Raw genomic sequence first — 19,977 nt, forward strand, 5'->3', positions numbered from 1 at the left:
AATACTCACTTAATTCAAAGAGTTTATGCAATTATGCAATCCCTATCGAAGATATCTTTATACGTGGACACACGCAAATTAGGCTGTGATAACAAATGCTTCAGTTTTTTCTCCCTTCCTTCTTCGTCGCACTGCACTATGGCCTTCCTTATTACTTCTCTAGCTTCGCTCTGCATAGTTTGCCCTCTCTTACGCTGTGAAGCCATTGTCAAATGAATAATAAGCAACAAAACCGCAGCCACAACAGCACACAGCAAATAACCAACTCACACTAACTCTTCAGAATGACATTCATGTGACAAATTTTTAACCCTGGCAACGCTGACATATAGGAGGGTAAGGGAGTATTGCAAGAGTCAGGCAGAAAAATTGCTGAAATTTTCCCCCTTTACCTCAGCCCCCGCTGGTAAACAAGCTAGCTCCCTATAATACTGTGACAATTGTTTGGCGACTGACATGTGGTCGTGCATTGTCGTGTTGAAGAAGAACGCCACGGCCCCATTTTCCTTGTCGGCGTTGTTGGATGCGTCGGCGGAGTCTATGCAGTGAACTACAGTATCTCTCACTGTCGATGAACGTATTGGGAGGGAGCCATTCCACCAGCAGTGTCCCTTCCTGATCCCAGAAAACGGTCGCCATTTGTTTCCGCACGAATAGTCCCATCCGTGCCTTCTTGGGACGAGGGCTTCCAGTATGCCTCCATTCCATGGACTGGCGTTTCTTTTTTGGAGTCTCGTAGAGGAACCAAGTTTCGTCGACGGTGACCAGACGCTCAAAGAACTCGGTCGGATTTTCACTGTACTGTTGCATCAACTGCTGGCAAATCTCCACACGCTTTTCTTTCTGTGCAACGGTGAGGTCATGAGGCACCCATTGTGAACACACCTTGTGCAGTATTCACTCCTTCCTTCCAGAGAAACCACACTGTCCACCGTTGGCCATATGTGTCTGCTTCCATGCTGTTTCTTCGCTGTCCACCAGCGTTCTGGCAAGTTGGAACAACTGCTGCTACAATGTGCTACCTACGGAAAGAAACAAAACCATTTAGTGGGGTTTGATAGTACTATAGTCTATCTTAATGCATACATCAACAAATATTTCCAACTGCTACTTGGCACCAGTGTAGGAGGAGTACCAATCATTATTGAACGAACTAAATATATTGTGATAAGGCATTAGAAGTTGGACTTGCTGCGATGAAGAAGAGTGAGGGAAAGCAATTCGGTGATATTCATCTGAAACACAAGTCAAGTGTGAAGTCTTTGGGCAGCTTAACAAGATCAGTGACTGTGCTTAATGAATCACTCTATATAAACCCAAACCAGCTTCTGCACCACATGGTATGCACAGTTAGATCTAAAGAACAGTTGTCTGAGATCTTCAAATATGAACTATCTGCGTACCCTCCCTCCTTATTTAATGAAGGTCTAATGAAACAAGGAAAAAATCATCGATAATATCCGTTTTGACGTGAGCTTCGACCCAGAAAACACCAAGTAGTGCCTCAAAACAGGGTGTATCCTATATAATGGATGTTGGGTATCTCTTGCATCGTGTTCTATAACAGCGTCCACCCATGTTAAAAAAAAAAAAAAAAAAAGTGAGCAATGTACTGCATACATTGTTACACATTATGGAGAATAATACTGTTACTGTAGGACACTCTGAATTTCTCCTAAATGACAGCAACAAAATGAGATTAATTCATCTTTTAAGTAAGCATCTTCTGAAATCAGACCGCAAGGTACTCCAGGCCAAGGGAGATGCTGATGTGATGATTGTAATCACGGCTATCACAGAGGCCAAGAAAGACCTTGAAGTAAGTTTGATTGGTGAAGAGACAGATTTTTAGTTCTTTAGTTGGCCTTTCTTGTCTGCTTGACAGATCTTTGAAAATGATGATGCCAGGAACGAAGACTCGCCCGCACAAGATTTACCACATTGGTGCTATTCAAGATGATATAGGTGAGATGAAGGACTTTCTTCTAATAGTATACGGTTTCACAGGATGCGTTTCAGTTTGGTCAGTTTACCGAAAAGGCAAAATCTCTGCTTACAAAAAGTTACAATGTAATATGGAACTGAGAGAGAAACTAAGTACCTATGTTGGCCACCATCAGTTCCATTGAAAAGTGGCCAACTTACAGAAAATGAGTGTGATTGGTGTATTTTTAGAATAGGGTTTTTAGTATTACTTGGATTGTATAATTTTAATAAACAATGGCACAGCGGATACTTCTAAATAATTTATAGAGGGTAATCATAACAATACCAGTACTAGAAAAATTACTACAGTATATTTATTATATGTACCTTTCTCTTCCTGAAAACTAGTCTAGTACACTGAATTATTCGGGTTGAAAACACAATAACAAACAACCATAAAATCGAAACGTATATACGCAGTTTATTAAAAGTGATATTGTAGCACATTGAGTTATTCAGATTGAAAACAAGAAAAGCAAAATTATAAATTGAACAATTTATATGGTTTATATGATTTTTCTTTTCGGCAGTGACAAATATTTTTCGTAGATACCTTTTGAAAAGTAGCAAATCAATTATTAACAACAAAGTTACTCAATACTCATAGTGGTTCATTCTAGACGTATGTCTTATTCTTTTTGGCGCATATGCACATTCTAATTTCGTAGTTAACTACTTTTTGTTAATGAGCTTACGAGTGCTTACCTTGGAACGAAAAGGGAATTCATATCTCAAAACCTCCGCTATCTTTCGACAAGCAGTCAGGTGCCAAAAAATGACAATTGAGATGGTTAGCTTTAACCTTGAGAATTTTCCGGGATTACTAAAGCTCACCACTGACGAAAGGAGCCGGTATAGCTAATGGTTTTACCAAAACAGACAGAGTAAACACATATGTACAACCATTTCCTGAATTTCAGTAGTGCTTTTCCTTATTCACATCTTCCTTCACCAACCCTCAGGGTAGTGTTCTGGTGAAATCCTCTGATTGTCCTCCAAAAACAGGTCATGGGAATCTATGCTTCTCTGTGTCCAGTAACAAATATAGAACACTTGGCTCTCATATGGGAATACGAAAGAGTTAAGAAAAATAACAAAACGTATTTTACATGGCCAAGATACGCAGGTAAATTTATCATTATCATCATAGGATAAACATTGCTTCAATGCGGCCAACTTCCAAGATAGACAGGTGGCCAACTTACAGAGTAATAAGTAACGAATGTCTTTTGAGGCAATGCAGGTTCAACACAAACAAGACCAAGATAAGCAGGTGAACAACTTAGAGAGGTGGCCAGGTTGACAGGTTTTACTGTATTTCCAATAATCGTCGAGTATCAGCTGACGCTCTAGCTAAAGCAGGTGAATCTTTCTTTTTGTCACTGTATGGGTCAAAGGAGATCGGGATATAGAACATCTTACGTCACCAAGTATATGTGAAAGCAGTTACCGAACAGTCTATACATTTGCAATTTAACTTAGCTGTACTTCCGCCTATAACATTTACTCTGAGTCTTTCATTAAGTGCAGCAATGGTGTAGTGTTAACACGGAACCTGTACGCTAGGTTTGGAAGGTAGTCAATGGTTATCTCGTCCCATATCAACTTCGAAGTCCACTGCTTCTGAAGACCTGTTTCATCTTATCCCTATTCTTGCACCGACTACTGTGAAGGAAGTTATGAGTGCCGGAGTGGTATGTTAAAATATTCAGCCATGTGTATATACTGTGTAGGACATGGATGTACCAATATGGGCATAGAAGATGAAGTAGAAGTGGATGGGAATTTACTAGCTCTCGAAAAGGAAGATGCCAGTGACATCGAAGAAGAGATATTCTAAGATGCCAAACGTCCTCGTCTGGAATAGATCGAGATTCAAGTAAAAGTAAATTAATTTTAAATGAAAATTATCTAAGTGTGAAAACTCTATATAATAAAGGATTAGTTTCTAGACCTTATCCTCGCTCAAAACATTACGAATTTTTATACGTTAGTAAAAATGATTTGTTTCAATAATTTTGTATACATGTCAGATTCCTATACTAATTTGGAATGCTAAGAACAGAGCAATTTTAAAATTTAAAAAAATCCTCAGAATTTTAGATTTTTCCCATTTTCCCTTCTCAGAAACAGTCAACATCGGGCTTTGTAAGAGAGATTGAAGCCTTTTCAAATGCCAGTCATTGATAACTTCACTCAAAACTTGTGGATAAAGAGGTGAAAGTCATACAATATTTGGCCAAGAGGGAATTTAACGCATTACGCGAATTTAATTTTAAAATCATAGCTTTTAGAAGATGTTAATATTCTGTATTTTTAATGTTTCACTGAAAAGATTTTAGCCAATAATTTTGCACATATTTTGTTTCTTCTCCCTACAATATTCTAAACATCCAAAAATTTCACTTCTGTTTTAGGAAATTTTGTGGATTTTCTCTGGTTTTTTTTTTCTTTCGGGAAAGTGTAAATTTCCTCAATTTTCACATAATAAGAGCAACTAATTAAATATCTTTTCAACGACGTATATAGTTTATATCTCTGATGTATTTAAACCTGTATTATAGTCAGCTATGCTATGGTTTCCATAAAAAACTTTTGGCGTTGGAAATAAATTACCCAATATAGTGGCATAGTGACCGAACCCGACGCGTAATTTTTTTGGGGACTTTTTCTGAGTTGCTGAATAGAGTATCATGATCATTTTAAAAAAGTTTTTTTTTTTTTTTGAATGTCCGTGTTGAATCTAATTGCACTGTACCACAACGATAATTTTTGGCAGCTGTAGTTATAAGTTCTCGGAATTACATAATTTTGAACCATGTTGCAGACTCTACCAGTGTGTACCATACCTTTAGAACGGTTTGATATATCAAATTACTGTAAACGGTACATCTGTTGAAAACTGTTCTTAGTGATTGAATGAGGTACTTCAGTTGTTTGTGTAACTTTACTACATAATTATATTTTATGTTTGAGTAACTTTTCTAAGCAGTTTTTTCGAGTTAAAGGCTTTCGAAAAAAGTCAGATTTTCAATCTCTTGTGTTTTCTTATTCGAAATGCATCGTATCATTATCATAGAATTTGACACTAAGTACAGTAGATATACATTGACCTAGAGATGCAAGGACTCGAAAAAAAAAACAGGCTTTTTTGGAAAAAAACTCGGTTTTTTCTGCTTCGCTTTTTTGCTTGCGAAATTTTGGGCTTTTTTCAAAATTCTGCTTTAAATTGATAAACCAGACTTTGTTTCGCTTCTCTATAACACAAAAAGTCATTTAATTAGTGGTTGATGTCGATAATAATATAAAACCTCGAAAATAAACCACGAATTTCGAAAATATATTTCAAACAGTTTTACTTCTCAACATATTTACATTATGAATTCCAAAGGATTAACCAATGTATATAATAATATTTTTTTAACCTCCTACATACAAAAGTAAGCAGGGTTGGGAAGAACCGTGGTTGTTTTTGAAAATGCCAAAACCCCGTTTTTTGGGGGAAGTTTTAAAACTAGCTTTTTTTGGTTTAAACCAGGCTTTTTTGGGTTTAGATATTTTGTTTTATGTATTTATATTACATATTGACAGAGATAAGTTTGTTTCGCCTTGGTGTTATTGTGCAACAATGGGGTTATGCTGGAAGAGGTCACATAAGCTTAAAGAAGTCCGGTCAGTAAATTTCTTAAATTGGGAAACTCCCGCCCTAGCCATCGGGAAAATCCCGTCATTACTCTAAATGTAAAACAATAACGGAAAAATGCTGTTATTGCTTTGCATGTAAAATTTAAAGGTCAACATATCATAATCAGTACGCTAAAACTGAGGTATTAAATTACAAATTTAGTACGTACATATTGAAAGTCCAATCTAAGCTAATGTTGGAAGCTACGTAGGCAATCGATAAATTTTGCCAATTTCTATCAATATATTTAAGTAACCTTGGCTTCTTTATAAAACAACAGGCATTCAGGCATGCAGAAACATACAATTTAGTTTCGTTTCGTATGTTCAGGCTTAACATCCTTACATAATACCGAGGTTATCAAGAAGACTTTCGCTTAAAGTGACATCCGAACCGCTACTTTGTTTACGCATGAAAAAAGGGTTGTGGTTCGACCGAGAATTTAACATGGGACACCTTGATTAAAAGGTAAAAAGGAAATAAAACTAATGAAGATGGTTTGATGTGGGGAAACGTCACCATGAAGTTCACACGATTCGCATTTTTCGTTCATTTTATTTTTATTTTTTGGTTTAAACCAGTTGTTTATTTAAAAAGAAAAAAGAAAAAACTAGCTGGTGTAAACCAGCTAACCCTAAAAGTAAATACATATTTTAAAAAATACACAAATAACTAGCAAAATTCTATGTAGTATTTTTCAAAATATTCCATGCCTTCTTTTTGGAACCAAATAAAATTAAAATAAAACATAAGAAAAATACTTAGATTTATATGATACACTTAAAAGCTGTACATCTAGAGCTTTTGGTTTTGTATATTCTTGAAATTCTACAGTTTTATATAACCGCCATCACGGTTTACTCAGTCCTCAAGTTTTCTGAATTTTTAACAAGAGGGATTCAACATATGAAAGGTATGAGGCAAGAACATGGCAACCCACAATTTTACTATTTTAAGAAATTAGAGATTTTCTGCTGCACAATCCATTTTGAAAGTCGGAAAGCTAATTTTTCACATAAGACTATACATGAAGGATTAAACAAAGCGGTATGCGTTGCTGTCTATCTGGTGCTGCATAACTCAGCAATTGAAAATTTGTTAGTTATCATGTTCTTGGCTCACACCCTTCATATCATTATGGAACTCTCATCACCCCACCACCCCTCCCCCCAAAAAAAGTACTACGAAATATATTTAACGTAAGATAAATACAACTGCACAACAAACATGACTGAGCGGAGCTTTTGCGCTTCTATCGGGAAGTCCGGGATTCAACTCAACATTCGACCATTCTGACAAAGCTTTTCTTCATTCCATCTGTGAAGTAGAAATAGTGCGTATACTGTGAGTTGGCCGACTTTCTTTCTTATTGTTTTTAAATCGTTATTATTACTAATTACCAGCAGTGACGGTTTTGCGAAGGTTAGGGGAGTCGGTCTTTCGGACTGAAGCTTGTTTCCCAAAATTACTTATTGTCTAAAACAAACGAAATATCTATTAGTCATGACTTTACTCATAAACTTTAAGCTCCCTTCAAATAAAAATTATGAATGTTTAGAAAAACTAAACATTAGTAAGAAAAAAAAAAACTCCCAAAATACTTTTTCTAAATCCGCCACTGATCCTCAGTATAAAATGATCTTCAATGAGGTTGTATCCGGAAGATTATCGCTCAATATATAAACGAAACGAAATATTAGTTATGCCTGTACTCATAAACTTCAAGCTCCTCCCAAATAAAATTAAGACATTTTAGAAAACGAAACAATCAGAGAAATCCCTCCCAAATTACTTTTCTAAATCCGCTACTGATTATTTGTATAAATTAGTATTCAAGGTTGTATCCGCAAAATTATTGCTAAATCGTTGCACAGCTACAGTATAACAGAAATGTGGAAGTACGGTTTGACGGATATATTGAAAAACGTATGCTTTGACGGATATATAGAAAAACGTAAGTTTAACTTTTGCGCTAGAAGCTAGAGTACTAAGCTCTTAGAAATGAAACACGGATGACAAACTGAAATGATCCCGAGGAGAAAAAAATGTCGATAACTCAAAAGTTAAAATAAAGTTAAATAGCCTCTAAAATTGTCCTCAAATACTACATTCTTCACGTTAGCTTTAATTCGTAAAACATGTGCTCCATCCATCTTGCTGGTGAATTTTAGAGCGAAACATGGCATTTAGGTCATGGAATTCTTATCTAACTATAGAATATATTTGGTCTAGGAATTAATTCGTGCGGTTGGTACGCACACATTGAAGCTGTAGTACAAACACAAAATACATAAATACCTTAAGAAAAATATTGTCCATCGCTAGCCACCACTTTCGCCCATCTGTCAGGCAATGTACGGATTCCGTGGCGAAAGAAGTCCTCATCCTTGGAAGCGATCCAATCAGAGACCCATGTTTCGATATCTTCTGAAGAAGTAAACCGCTGTCCAATCAAATCGTTGTTCATGCAATCGAACAAGTAGTAGTCCGAAGGAGCAACGTCTGGTGAATACGGCGGGTGGGGTAAAACTTCCCATCCGACATTTTCTAAATAGGTTTTGACCGGTTTTGCGACATGTGGGCGAGCGTTATCATGTTGAACAATAAGTTTATCATGTCTGTTCTCCCATTCTGGTCGTGTTCTGGCCAGAGCTTGCTTCAAACGCATTAATTGTCGTCGATAACGTTCTCCATTCATAGTTTCACCCGGTTGCAGCAGCTCATAGTACACCACACCTTTCATATCCCACCATATGCACAGCATAACCTTTGCACAGTGAATATCTCGTTTTGGTTGTGATGGACCTGGTTCACCTGGTTTCACCCAGGCCTTTTTTCGTTTAGGGTTCTCGTAATGGATCCACTTCTCATCACCCGTAATAATTCGATGCAGAAACCCCTTTCTGCTCTGTCGTTGAAGCAGCAATTCGCAAATGGTTTTTCGTCTTTCAACGTCTCTGTCTTTCAATTCATGTGGAACCCAATGTGACATATTTGAATCATTCCCATGGCTTTCAAGCGTTTGGAGACTGTTGTTTGATCAACGCCTAATGCTGCTGCAAGTTGTTCCTGCGTTTGACACGAATCCTGCTCGAGCAATGCTGTCAATTCTTCGTCTTGAAATTTTTTTGGCTGTCCAGCTCGCTCTTGGTCTGCCAAGCCGAAATCACCACGTCTAAACCGTGCAAACCACTTCTGACACGTTCGCTCAGCTAGAGCATGGTCACCATACACTTCCACCAAAATACGATGACTTTCAGTCGCACTTTTCTGCATGTTAAAGTAATGCAGCAGGACACCCCGCAAAAACACTTTATCAGGCACAAATTGCGCCATGTTCACTTAACTACAAACTGGTGTTGTTGACGCTTTAATCCACTGCCCTATACTACGAACGATACGCGATGACAGGAGTTTGCAACACATGTGTGGATACACGGAACTGTGGGACGCTCCGTTCGTTGCGCCATCTCTTGTCCACCCGCACGAATTAATTCCTAGACCAAATACTATAAGAAAGCTATTTAGATAGAAAAATCATGAAAATGAAAAAAGCCAAAATTTCCAAAATTCTCGTTTTTTTTTCCAAAAAAGCCGGCTTTTTATGTGAAAAAAATCATCGATTCTAAAGAGCCGGCTTTTTTGCATCTCTACATTGACCCGTCCGTCGCACTTGCGTTATTACTGTTGTAGATATCACTAAATTATGGATGTTTGTGATACTTTAGCATCCTTGGTTTGCAACACTGAACAAGAAATGTGATATTGTATGTACTCGTTTGACATGTAGATTTGAAATGCGTAATAATCTGACATAGTGCCATTAAGAAAAACATAACTGTTAGGATGGTGTCACTGTTAACCTAGTAGTATCCCAGAGTATGCCAAACAATGTCTCCTTGTCAATGTTTATATGTCACCAAATTTATACGCTTCTTGTCCACTTTGTAATCATGGAAAGAAAAATCGAGCGCATTTAAAAGGAAAATCCACAAATCCCGGATACAGGCGGCTTTCGTGGCGTTACTCCTGCCACGGCAGAAGAAGTGCAATTCTAGAAAACCCGTGTTGTGGTTGCGGACTTTTCCTTACTGTGTAGTGTCCAAACATAGCCAGATAATAATGTTTATCAAAGTAAATAATGATATTATTTATCCTAGACATGCCAAAGAAGGACACATGTGATTTCCGCCTATTTGAGGCTGTATAGATTAGATTGTTCGTAACTAGGCAATAAACCTGGATGTAGCCTGGTGCAGAAAATCTCGTGTATGATAGAGAAACTTGCTAAATCTCGTGTCTTCGGATTTTCTAGACTTAAAATCAGCTTTTTTCTTTGTCTGTTTCTCTCTTTCTTTCGCTCTTTCGTGGGTTTTCTCGGGGTTCTCCCGTTTCCTCCCACTTTCTTCATTTCACCATTTCACTCATTTCTCACCATCACCGTTTCCTTTAGCCTAACCAGCATAACCGTGGGACGTAAAACTTAAAGATTGAGTTTCATTTTTCTTTCGCTCTTTCTTTTTTCACTCTTTCTTGTGCGCTCTCTCTTTCTCTTTGAGTGCATATGTATTCATCAAGGCTGATTTTAAAAATTAAAACTTTTTTTTTTTCTGATTCTTAGATTGCTTCGTCCAATTCTACGTTCAAACTTGTGTATGGATGGATTCGATTAATATGACGAGGGAGAATCACATTCAGCCAAGGAAGCGCTAGGGTTGAAAAAGTTGAGAATCAGTACATTAAATAGGAATGAGGGCATGCGATACATCAAGCGAATAGTTTTTTTTTTTTTTTTTTTTTTTTTAAGAAAAGGATATAGCAGTACAATAATTTGAAAAATGTTTGTGATAAAATTTGAGCCTCCATTTGCATGTGGTGCATACTAGAACAAATCAATGTAGATTGATGTTTACTGTCACTTCATTACCTTTATTGTTTAAGACGTAAATACTATTCAAGAAGCAGTTGCAAGTTATTTTCAGGAAAAGTGCGTTTCTGTTCATGGTAGATAACTAAATTCAGTATACCCTGAAACTGAAATGTGTAGTCAAACAACTAAAAACTCGTATCCAGTCGGGAGACTTCAAACGAATAAATACGAGACATGTCCGAAAAAGTAGTACCTGTTTTGAACGAAAGATACTAAAACAAGTTTGTTCAAGCCAAATTTATTCTTACATGAAAGAGCACACTTTAAACTATTTTTCAATATAATTTCCAACAATGTTCAAAGAGTTATCAGAGCGGGTGACCAACTTGTACAAACCTTCAACAAAATATCCTGCCAGTGTCCGGCAAGTACGCACCGTACCAAGGGGGTGAAACTATCAATGCGGAACACAGGAATTGTGTTGCTCAGTGACAATGACCGTCTCCATACTGCTGGTGCCACCCAAACGTTAATTCGACAGTTCGATTGGAAGTAGTTTGACAACCCAGCGTACAACCCTGATTTGGCACCTCTGAGTACCACTTGTTCCTGCACATGAAGCGTGAGCTCGGCAGTAAGCGCTTTGAAAGTGGCGACGATGCAAAAAAAAAAAAAAAAAAAAAAAGCTGTAGACTTATGGTTGTCTTCACTGGCGGATGTTTCTTTGAGGAAGGTTTGGACAAGTTGATCGGCCGCTCTGAGAAGTGTTTGAATATTGGTTGAAACTACATTGAGAAATAGTTTAAGGTGTGCTGTTTCATGTAAAAATAAATTTGGCTTGAACAAACCTAAGTATCTTTTTTTTTTAAAAGGGTACTTACTTTCCGGACACGCCTAGTTTTTTTTTTTTTTTTTTTTGCTGAAATGTAAAGTCAAAGGCCCGTAAAGATAATGATAATTCCTTAACAAGAACGGTTCAAGACAAATTGGGAAAACTCAAGCCAAAGATATATGTAAAATAGGGTGCCCATGAAACTACAGTACTTGAGATTAGTGCGGGATTTTCAATATACAGGAGGTGAAACGTAACTCAGCAAAAATACTAGTAATCTACGTGAGCACCGTTGCAGATATGCCTTTCGTGGGGAAAATTTTGTAGCTCCAGGTGAATCCCCCAAGATTACTCCTTCGTATTATCACTGCGCGAGATACAAGACGAAACAGCTCTTGCGACAGCAACAGGTACACTTTCTCAGACGAGACATTTATTTTCACACAATTTTGAGACGTGACTTCTTGCGAAATAATTCAGATACACCTTTTCAGACGAGACATTATTTGCACATCATTTTGAGACGAGACACCTTCAAGTCGTATCTCGTACGCCAAATCTATGTAGCTTGTTTTCATGGGCTAAATATAAATTTATTACATATTCTAATGCCAAAGAAGGAATGATATTTTTTTGACATTATTTGTTGTTTGACTGAGAAAATAGCCTGTAAGACAAGATTATTCCATACTGAATAATGCAGTTTTTGTTGCGTTCATCGTGAGAATGTGATTGCGTTTTAGTCGGAAAACGTGATATTTGAAGGTAGCGTGCATAATCTCAAGGATGTATGTGAAAGCTCGTGGTTCGGATCCATGAGAATGAAAAAAAAAAAAAACAATATATTCAACAACATTTTTGTCACTATTTTAGATCAGTTAAGCGTCGTTGTACGGACAGAAAGAATCAGTTGGTTTTTGTGGTATCCGGCTATTTTCAGTATATTAACAAGCTTTTTACAAGCAAATAAGGTAATGTGCAAGGATGGGAGTAATACAGGTGCGTTTTATTGTGAAACTGTCAAATTCCAAACTATAGGGATCTACGAGGGTTATCAGGAAAGTAAATATGCAAACGCAAAATAAGATATTCAGAAAAATGTGTTGGATGCAAAGAAGGCTACTGGATACATTGGCACAGAGGCTATTTATGTATGTATGAGAATATGTATGAGAGGAAAGCGTGTATTGGTATACAGGCTATTCCCTCATATCTGTTCCGTCTATCAATACAAAACTTGCTACATACTTTCCTATTTTGTATAGTATTTTTCGAAAGGGCCACGTTTCCAATTTTCCCTGTTTCAAGTACATTACGGGTCCCAATACATAGCACTTCTGGAAAGCTTGTTTCATGCTGATGGAAAGCTTGTTTCATGCTGAAGAGAACGAACTATGAACTACAGGTTGTTCAGCCTACGTTTGGCCGATTTCGTTCCTTCCTCCTCCCGGGCAGAATGGACTCACGCGACCTGGCTCGTGGCGTCCTGCAGGGTTGTGCCGTGGCTTCCTGGGAACGGAGTTGTTTTCCGCGCGGACGACAATAACGCACAAAAGAGGACCATTGTTTTGAGTGTTGTGTTAAATTTGTTTCCAAGTGTGTAGGTTTCCGCTCTCTGACCAAAATGCCGCCCAAACTAAGGCGATTTTGGGAAGTGTAACGTTTCTATTTAGATAGGAGCTCGTTACTCGGTACGGGCCTCCCACCTGTGTAAACCCGCCACATTTGAGAAACAATATATATATTTTCAAATTAAGAATAGTTGCCAGAAATCTTAAAGGAGCAGTTCGAGTTAAAAACAAGTTTGGTGCAAAAGAAAGAGTAACAAAAAATAAGAGACCCGTATTTTTTAATATCTTGATAGGCCGTCTCGTTCAGCTTCTACAGGCATTTGTTTTTGATGAATCGTAAATGGTGACGTCATGGGTGGGATACGCGAGAAACTCAATGTGAGTCAGCAACCACTCTCCCTTGTACGCAGCTGATAAACCTTTAATAGTGCATTGGATTTAATAGATTGTGTTTTGGATTTGTCTTGCTCTGTGTTGAATTCTTGAGGGAAGTTTTTGTAAGTTGTTTTTCCTATAGCATTAGTATAAAAAAAAGTAGAGAGAGAGCAGTAACTACGTTTGTTGTGCGAAACAGTGTTTCTTCCAGACATGTTTTTAGGGTGGCACTGTCTCCCGGAGTTCTGAGAGATTCCCCCGGAGGAGACCAAAATAATACGTCTATAATATAATAAATATAATAGTACTGGGTAAAAATAATGTGCCTCTCCGAATACTAAGTGTCCCCCCCCGGAATTTTTTCCCTGAAAAAAACACTAGTGTGAAGTACAAAACACATGTTAGTACAGCGCGTGCTGTGTCTGTGAAGTAAAGTAGAAATGCCTAACACCTGCTGTGTTTTCGGTTGTAATTCTTGTGCAATTAAAGCTGAGGACATAAAGTATCTTTTTTTACGTTTCCAAGTCGTGAGAAATCATCAAATCTATATAAATTATGGCCCAAGAAAATCAATGGGAAAAAAATGTGTTTCAGTGAAAACCGAGCCGGTTTTGGAGAAAACCGAAATATCGGTTTTTCGGATTTCAGTTTTTCTAGAAACTGTTTCCGTTTTTTTAATATAAAAACCGGTTTTGCCCATCCCTACTTGGAACCATTAGCATTGCTCTACAAATCGATTGTTACGCTAATAGGTGGTGCTAGTGTCAACGTCTTTTCGACTTGAACAGCAATTTGGGTAGAATCGATGTAGCTTTTTGATGGAGTGGGAGATCTACTCTATGGTTCTTTATCTGCGACGTTGCCACATAGTGCAATTCGCGTCTCCTGAGGAGGACCCGAGACCTATACATTATCGGGCACTATTTTTAAATCACCCGATATATATTGCTGTATACGTTATGTAATCCATGTATTTAAGTTAAGTCGTCCTGACTAAGTGACTGACTGACTGATCAACACCTAAACCTAAGTCAAACTAGAATTTGAAATTTTAAGAGTGGGTAGGATTTGTGACGTAAGGTACCACAAAGGAAGGATTGTTTTTGGAGCCGGGAGAGAATTCAACTTTGATCATGGAAATGCAAATTATTATTATTATATGCCCAAATCTCGGAATCCTTTAATGTTAGAGGATGGAATTCGGTATTTGGATTTTTGATATATCATAATAAAGGAAGTGTTTCAGCCAGGGCCGTGCCGTGGGGGGGCCCGGGGAGACTGCCTCGGGCGCCGAAGTAAGGGGGCGAAAAATTCGGGAGAAAAAAGAAAAAAGATAGGAAAATTGCTTGAAGTATATGTATGGGAGCGCCGTCGTATACTCTCGCCCCGGGCTCTGATTTTCCACGGCACGGCCCTGGTTTCAGCCATAATCCAGCGTTTCACGCCATTACGTAGGTTCTGTCTCTCCTGTTGTCCCGCTGTTCAAAGCAGAAATGGTAGATCCGCCCCACTCCTGGTAATTGTATTGAATTCGTATAATTTGGATGAATTTGCTGCTTTACAGTGTGCTTATGTAACAGGCTGGAGTACGTACAATTAAAGTACCGTATGTCGTTGAATGATGATAAATTCCTACAGTAGAAGTCAGAAAAAATATGTACAATAACCATATTATTGTACCTTGTCCCATCTCCAGTGTACTTTTTTTTTTTTATCCCCAGCGCGTATTTTTGTTTCCAGATGAGAAATAGGTTTACACCGTTCAGTCTCGGTCAGCTTACAAGTCGTTTGACTTTTCATGTCTTTTGGTGGGATTTTGTTGATATATGGTTAATCGATATTGGGAAAGAGCAAATGTGTACCAAGCAGGGTTTTGATCCTAATGGCGTATATAAATTTTGAACACGAAAAAAAAAGAAAGAAATAAAAAATCCTACCAATATAGTTCTTGTGATGTGCTCCAATTTTTCCTTTTATTTTCAACGAGATATCCAAGGAGTATTTCACAGATGTGATATGTTTTGATCTAACAGGAGTTCTGTTGAGATTTTTAATGTCTACTTGCTCTGTTTCTTGTTTCCTCTTTTCTCTCTCTCTCTCTCAGACAGACACAGACACAGACACAGACACAGACACACACACACACACACACACACACACACACACACACACACACACACACACACACACACACACACACACACACACACACACACACACACACACACACACACACACACACACACACACACACACACACACACACACACACACACACACACACACACACACACACACACACACACACACACACACACACACACACACACACACACACACACACACACACACACACACACACACACACACATATATATATATATATATATATATATATATAATGTGTATTTATTTTATTTTTAAAAAAGTAACTTTTTCCAATATTTTCACTTATCGACACCGACACAATCTTGACCCGAACTCTGGCCACTTGCTGCTTCTGAAAATGCCCTATAGTCTTAAAGAAAAGTGAAATTAAAGCAAAGCAATATGTAAACGTTCATTGGCTTATTTTTTTTCTATATTGTTTTTTTATTATTGGACTTTAGCATCTCTTTCAGCACCGAGACTATATGAGACGTGAAGCGACAGTTCAAGGTGTCACTCAAATTTCAAAACTCTTCATCCATCCAACTCAGAATCCCATACACCAAAGGCCCACGCGCTAGCCATTAGATCATTGGGGAAGGCGGTCCTTATTTCGAGTCACAAGACTAAATTATTGTATGCATGATTGGAAAATATACCTTTCAAAGGGAGCTGGGCCTCCAGTTATTTTTTTTCAGCAAAACGATATTAATTTAGCTTAGTGGCCGACGAAAAAATTGATATATGTTGAACCAGAGTTTTATTTTTGTTCCTGAGTGTTGTGCCACACGTAACATAACTAGGCCGGACCACTTAGCGAATTGAGCATGAGTACGACCGTTCTCGTGATATTCAAAAAGATCCAGAAGGGGAGGGAACGAAATGAACCCTCGAGTGTAGGAATTTAAGACAAATTTAGAAATTAACCTATGCAGGAACTAAGTAATCATGACTGTTTAGGTTCAATTCTGGTCCGACAGTATAATCCGGAAACTCAAGATCCTGGTCATCTCAGTGCGTATATCCCGACTCCCGTTAAGCCAAGAGCGAAGAAAAAAGTGCTGCCTTCTCTTCACCACCCAGGTTGATCCATCACGAGCACGCTTTTGTGAGTCAATTAATCAACTGTAGTATTTTCATGCTGTTTGTCATCTTCTCGAAGTCAAAAGTCTGGACTTGCGGAGGTCATGAATACCTTCTCAGATACATTACAGTCTCGCTTGTCCGATGGTGCTTTTCTTAGTCAAGAATTTTCTGGAAGTATAAGGTGTAAACCATTGGTATAGTCAGTGTCGAGTTTGAACGAGTTGTGACAGATATGTTAGTTGGCTTCCAGAGACAGAAGAGTGAGGACGTGTTAAGAGTGTCTGTCGCGCGCCAACATTAAGTTTTGTTCTAATCTGAAAATGCCAAAAAATCTCATGAAATGTCAAAATCTGTGTGTGACGATGAAGCAGTGGCATTGAAGACTGTTTGCAACTTGTAGGGTCTATGAGCGATTCAAAAGCGGAAGGAGTCAAGTCTGTTGAAAACGAGCAACGATCGAGACCTCCTTTGACTTCAAAAAACAGAAGAAAACGTACAAAAAGTGGCACAAATGATTTGGTCAAACAGGTGAATGACTATTTGAGAGCTTTCCGAAGCCCGAATCATCTCGTATGGGCCCGTGAGAAACATTTTAACCGCCGATTAAATGGGCAAATGGCTTCCTTCTTCATCACGAAAACATACTGTGCCACACCTTGCTTTTAATCCGCGAGTTTTTGGCCAAAAAATTGTTCCTGTCTGTCCACATTATCCGTGCTCTCCAGATATAGCACCATGCGACTTCTGACTCTTCCCAAAACTTAAAACCATGCTCAAAAGAAAAAGTTTTGACATCATTGAGAGGAGCACGTTAAGAGCAGTTGAACCCTCTTTCAAAAGAAGCCTTCCAGAAATGGTTCCAGTCATTGATTCAACGTTGGGATAAATGCATTGCTAGCCAAGGACAGTATTTTGGAGTTCAAATCAAATTCCATTTAAACTTATTACTTTGTTTCTAATAAAATTATTCACCGTATTTTTTGATCATACTTCGTAAATTCATTTTGAGAACGAAGTGGCAACTATGATTGCTATAGTGCTTAAAATGGTGTAGCTTCCCCCGGTTAAGCTATAGTTCCACGTCTCATATAGACTATGTGCTGAAAGAAAGGGTAAACTCATTTCAATCCAATTTAATATTATGTGATGTTTTTTCACTTCCTTGGATTTTTTTTTGTGCCAATAATACTATCATTTTCTTACCAAAAACTCTTTCATGTAAACCACCCGACCGATCTCGATCAAATTTTCAACATAGATGAGGTTCAAGTCTAGGATTTTTTTTATCATTTCACTTTGAGGGTAGAACTTAGGGGGAGGGGAGATATTTAAAAATCATCGAAAATAACCTGTATTAGTCTGGAATCCATAGTTTTCGGGGTCGCTGAGATGAACGGCGACACTTCCGATGCAGTTTAAATCCTAATTCACCTCCGCAACTTCTGGAGAGGGTGAGAGGTAAAAATGATTGATATTAGTATCGAACCCATAGTTTTGGGGGTCGTTGAGACGAACAGTGACACTTCCGATGCCGTTTAAAACCAAATTCAGCCCTGCAGCTTGGAGAGGAAGAATATATATATATATATATATATATATATATATATATATATATATATATATATATATATATATATATATATATATATATATATATATATATATAAAGGAGTTGTACATTTAAAGTTTGTATTTCAACCCAGCGAAGCGGGTAATCAATTCTAGTGTAAAATGGGTACTAAATTTTCGCTCTTCCAGCACTAGGTCATTAAAATAAAAAGTACAGCAAATTTACTATGTTGTCAAGTGTACGCCACGGTGATAACTGGAATGGCATATCTTGTGCTGCATAAATATATGCGCCACGTAGGTACCACTGTCTAAGACTAAGGTTTCTCAACCTGGGGCTTGCGAGAGGATTTCATGGAGTCGCGAACATATGCGAAAGAGATAAATATAATTAGAATCTTATTACTGGAAGATATTTTATAATACTATTTTGAATTTTGTTCTGATAGGCATATTTTTATTTTTATACCTGCTGTTAAGAATAATAATAAAAAAGTCTACTTACATTTTCAACAGGTGCAGAGTTGTTTAAAAATCAATTTAAATGAAAGAGGTGCGTTGTAAAACTAATGAGAACTGCATATTGAAATACCAGAAAAATACAAATACAATAAATCCTCAATATCGAAATACAATTAAAATTGAAAGCTAATGATACCTGAGCAGGGTGTAATTTCAGTAGTGCACCAATGTCCGATTCAATCTTCGTGACGCACATTATCTATCAAGTTATTTAAAATACTCAACTTTTTCTAACAACTGTCCAAGTTTCTTTAAAATCAAAATTAGAAATCACTTTATTTTATTATTATTATTATAATGACTGAAAATTAAGGGAGTTATGAAGTTTTAACATTTTCAAAGTACCTCCATTTTGAAACAGTATGACGGATCGGATTCGATATTTGTAATATGAATGAACTGATCAAATTTGGTTTTAATCCATCCGCTTTTTAGGGAAGTTACTGTATCCACTATATACAAGAAATAGTAGAAATAGATGGATATCGTGAGATCTCCGTAATAGCTACATTAAAAATTCCACACAAGCTTATTACAAATCAGAAATTATAAGGGGGTCGTTGTTAAAGAGATGTGATAAAATGGGGATCGTGATAGGAATAAGTTGAGAACCACTGGCCTAGACAATGTTTTGACGGTGAATTAGTTTTGGAACATCATTGTGTCGAATTCTGTAGAGTTATCTTATTATGAGCTGATTGTTTTGGAAACTTGTTGAACTTTTGTTTTTCTTTCTTTTCCAGACGATCACTGGTGCGATGAGCACGTTAACACCGCCCATTCCTCTTGAGAAGCCCGATAATCAGTTCAGAGTAGACTATATTCAGGATGTGGCCTCTCAACACGACTTTGACTACCCTCCAGTAAGTATACACATTTATATGATATTACATTTAGGAAATATTTAGATTCTCCAGAAAAAAAAAAAAAAAAAAACTAGCACCCTGAATGAGAACTTTTTTTCAAGTTCCAGCGATTTTGTTAGTCGAGTAATGACCCTTCTTTCCCAAGATAACTTAAGAAGTAACAGAGCCACGTGTACACCACGTGAAAGAGTTTAGTTTCTATGATGATATTAACTCAATATTGAAATCGTTTATAACATTTCTACCACTTCCGGCTTTAGTAGAGAGATTAGAGTGAACATGGAATATATTCTTAAGACGCTTAATTTATTATAGAAAACTACTTCTTGCTACCTCTTCCTACCGTTTTTACTCTAGCGGTCAACGTTAAAACAGGAAATGGTTGATTTCTGCCATTTCGGGTTCGAATAGAAGATTAAGAGAAAATGCTACCTATTCTTAGAACGGTAAATCGATGATTAAAAAAA

The 19,977-nt window shown here is 37.5% G+C and overlaps 1 protein-coding gene across 1 annotated transcript in view; it reads left to right on the plus strand.

Annotated features, from left to right (window-relative positions):
• Positions 1 to 19,977, plus strand: part of Galphas (G protein alpha s subunit) — a 242,883-nt gene that overhangs the window by 99,611 nt on the left and 123,295 nt on the right. Inside the window, exon 4 of the mRNA XM_081738476.1 lies at positions 19,388 to 19,507. Coding sequence (XP_081594602.1) covers positions 19,388 to 19,507 — 120 coding nt within the window. The remainder of the gene's footprint in view (positions 1 to 19,387; positions 19,508 to 19,977) is intronic.

The sequence above is a fragment of the Thermobia domestica genome, chromosome 2 (assembly GCF_964235325.1).
Source record: "Thermobia domestica chromosome 2, izTheDome1.hap1.1, whole genome shotgun sequence".
Lineage (NCBI taxonomy): Eukaryota > Metazoa > Arthropoda > Insecta > Zygentoma > Lepismatidae > Thermobia > Thermobia domestica.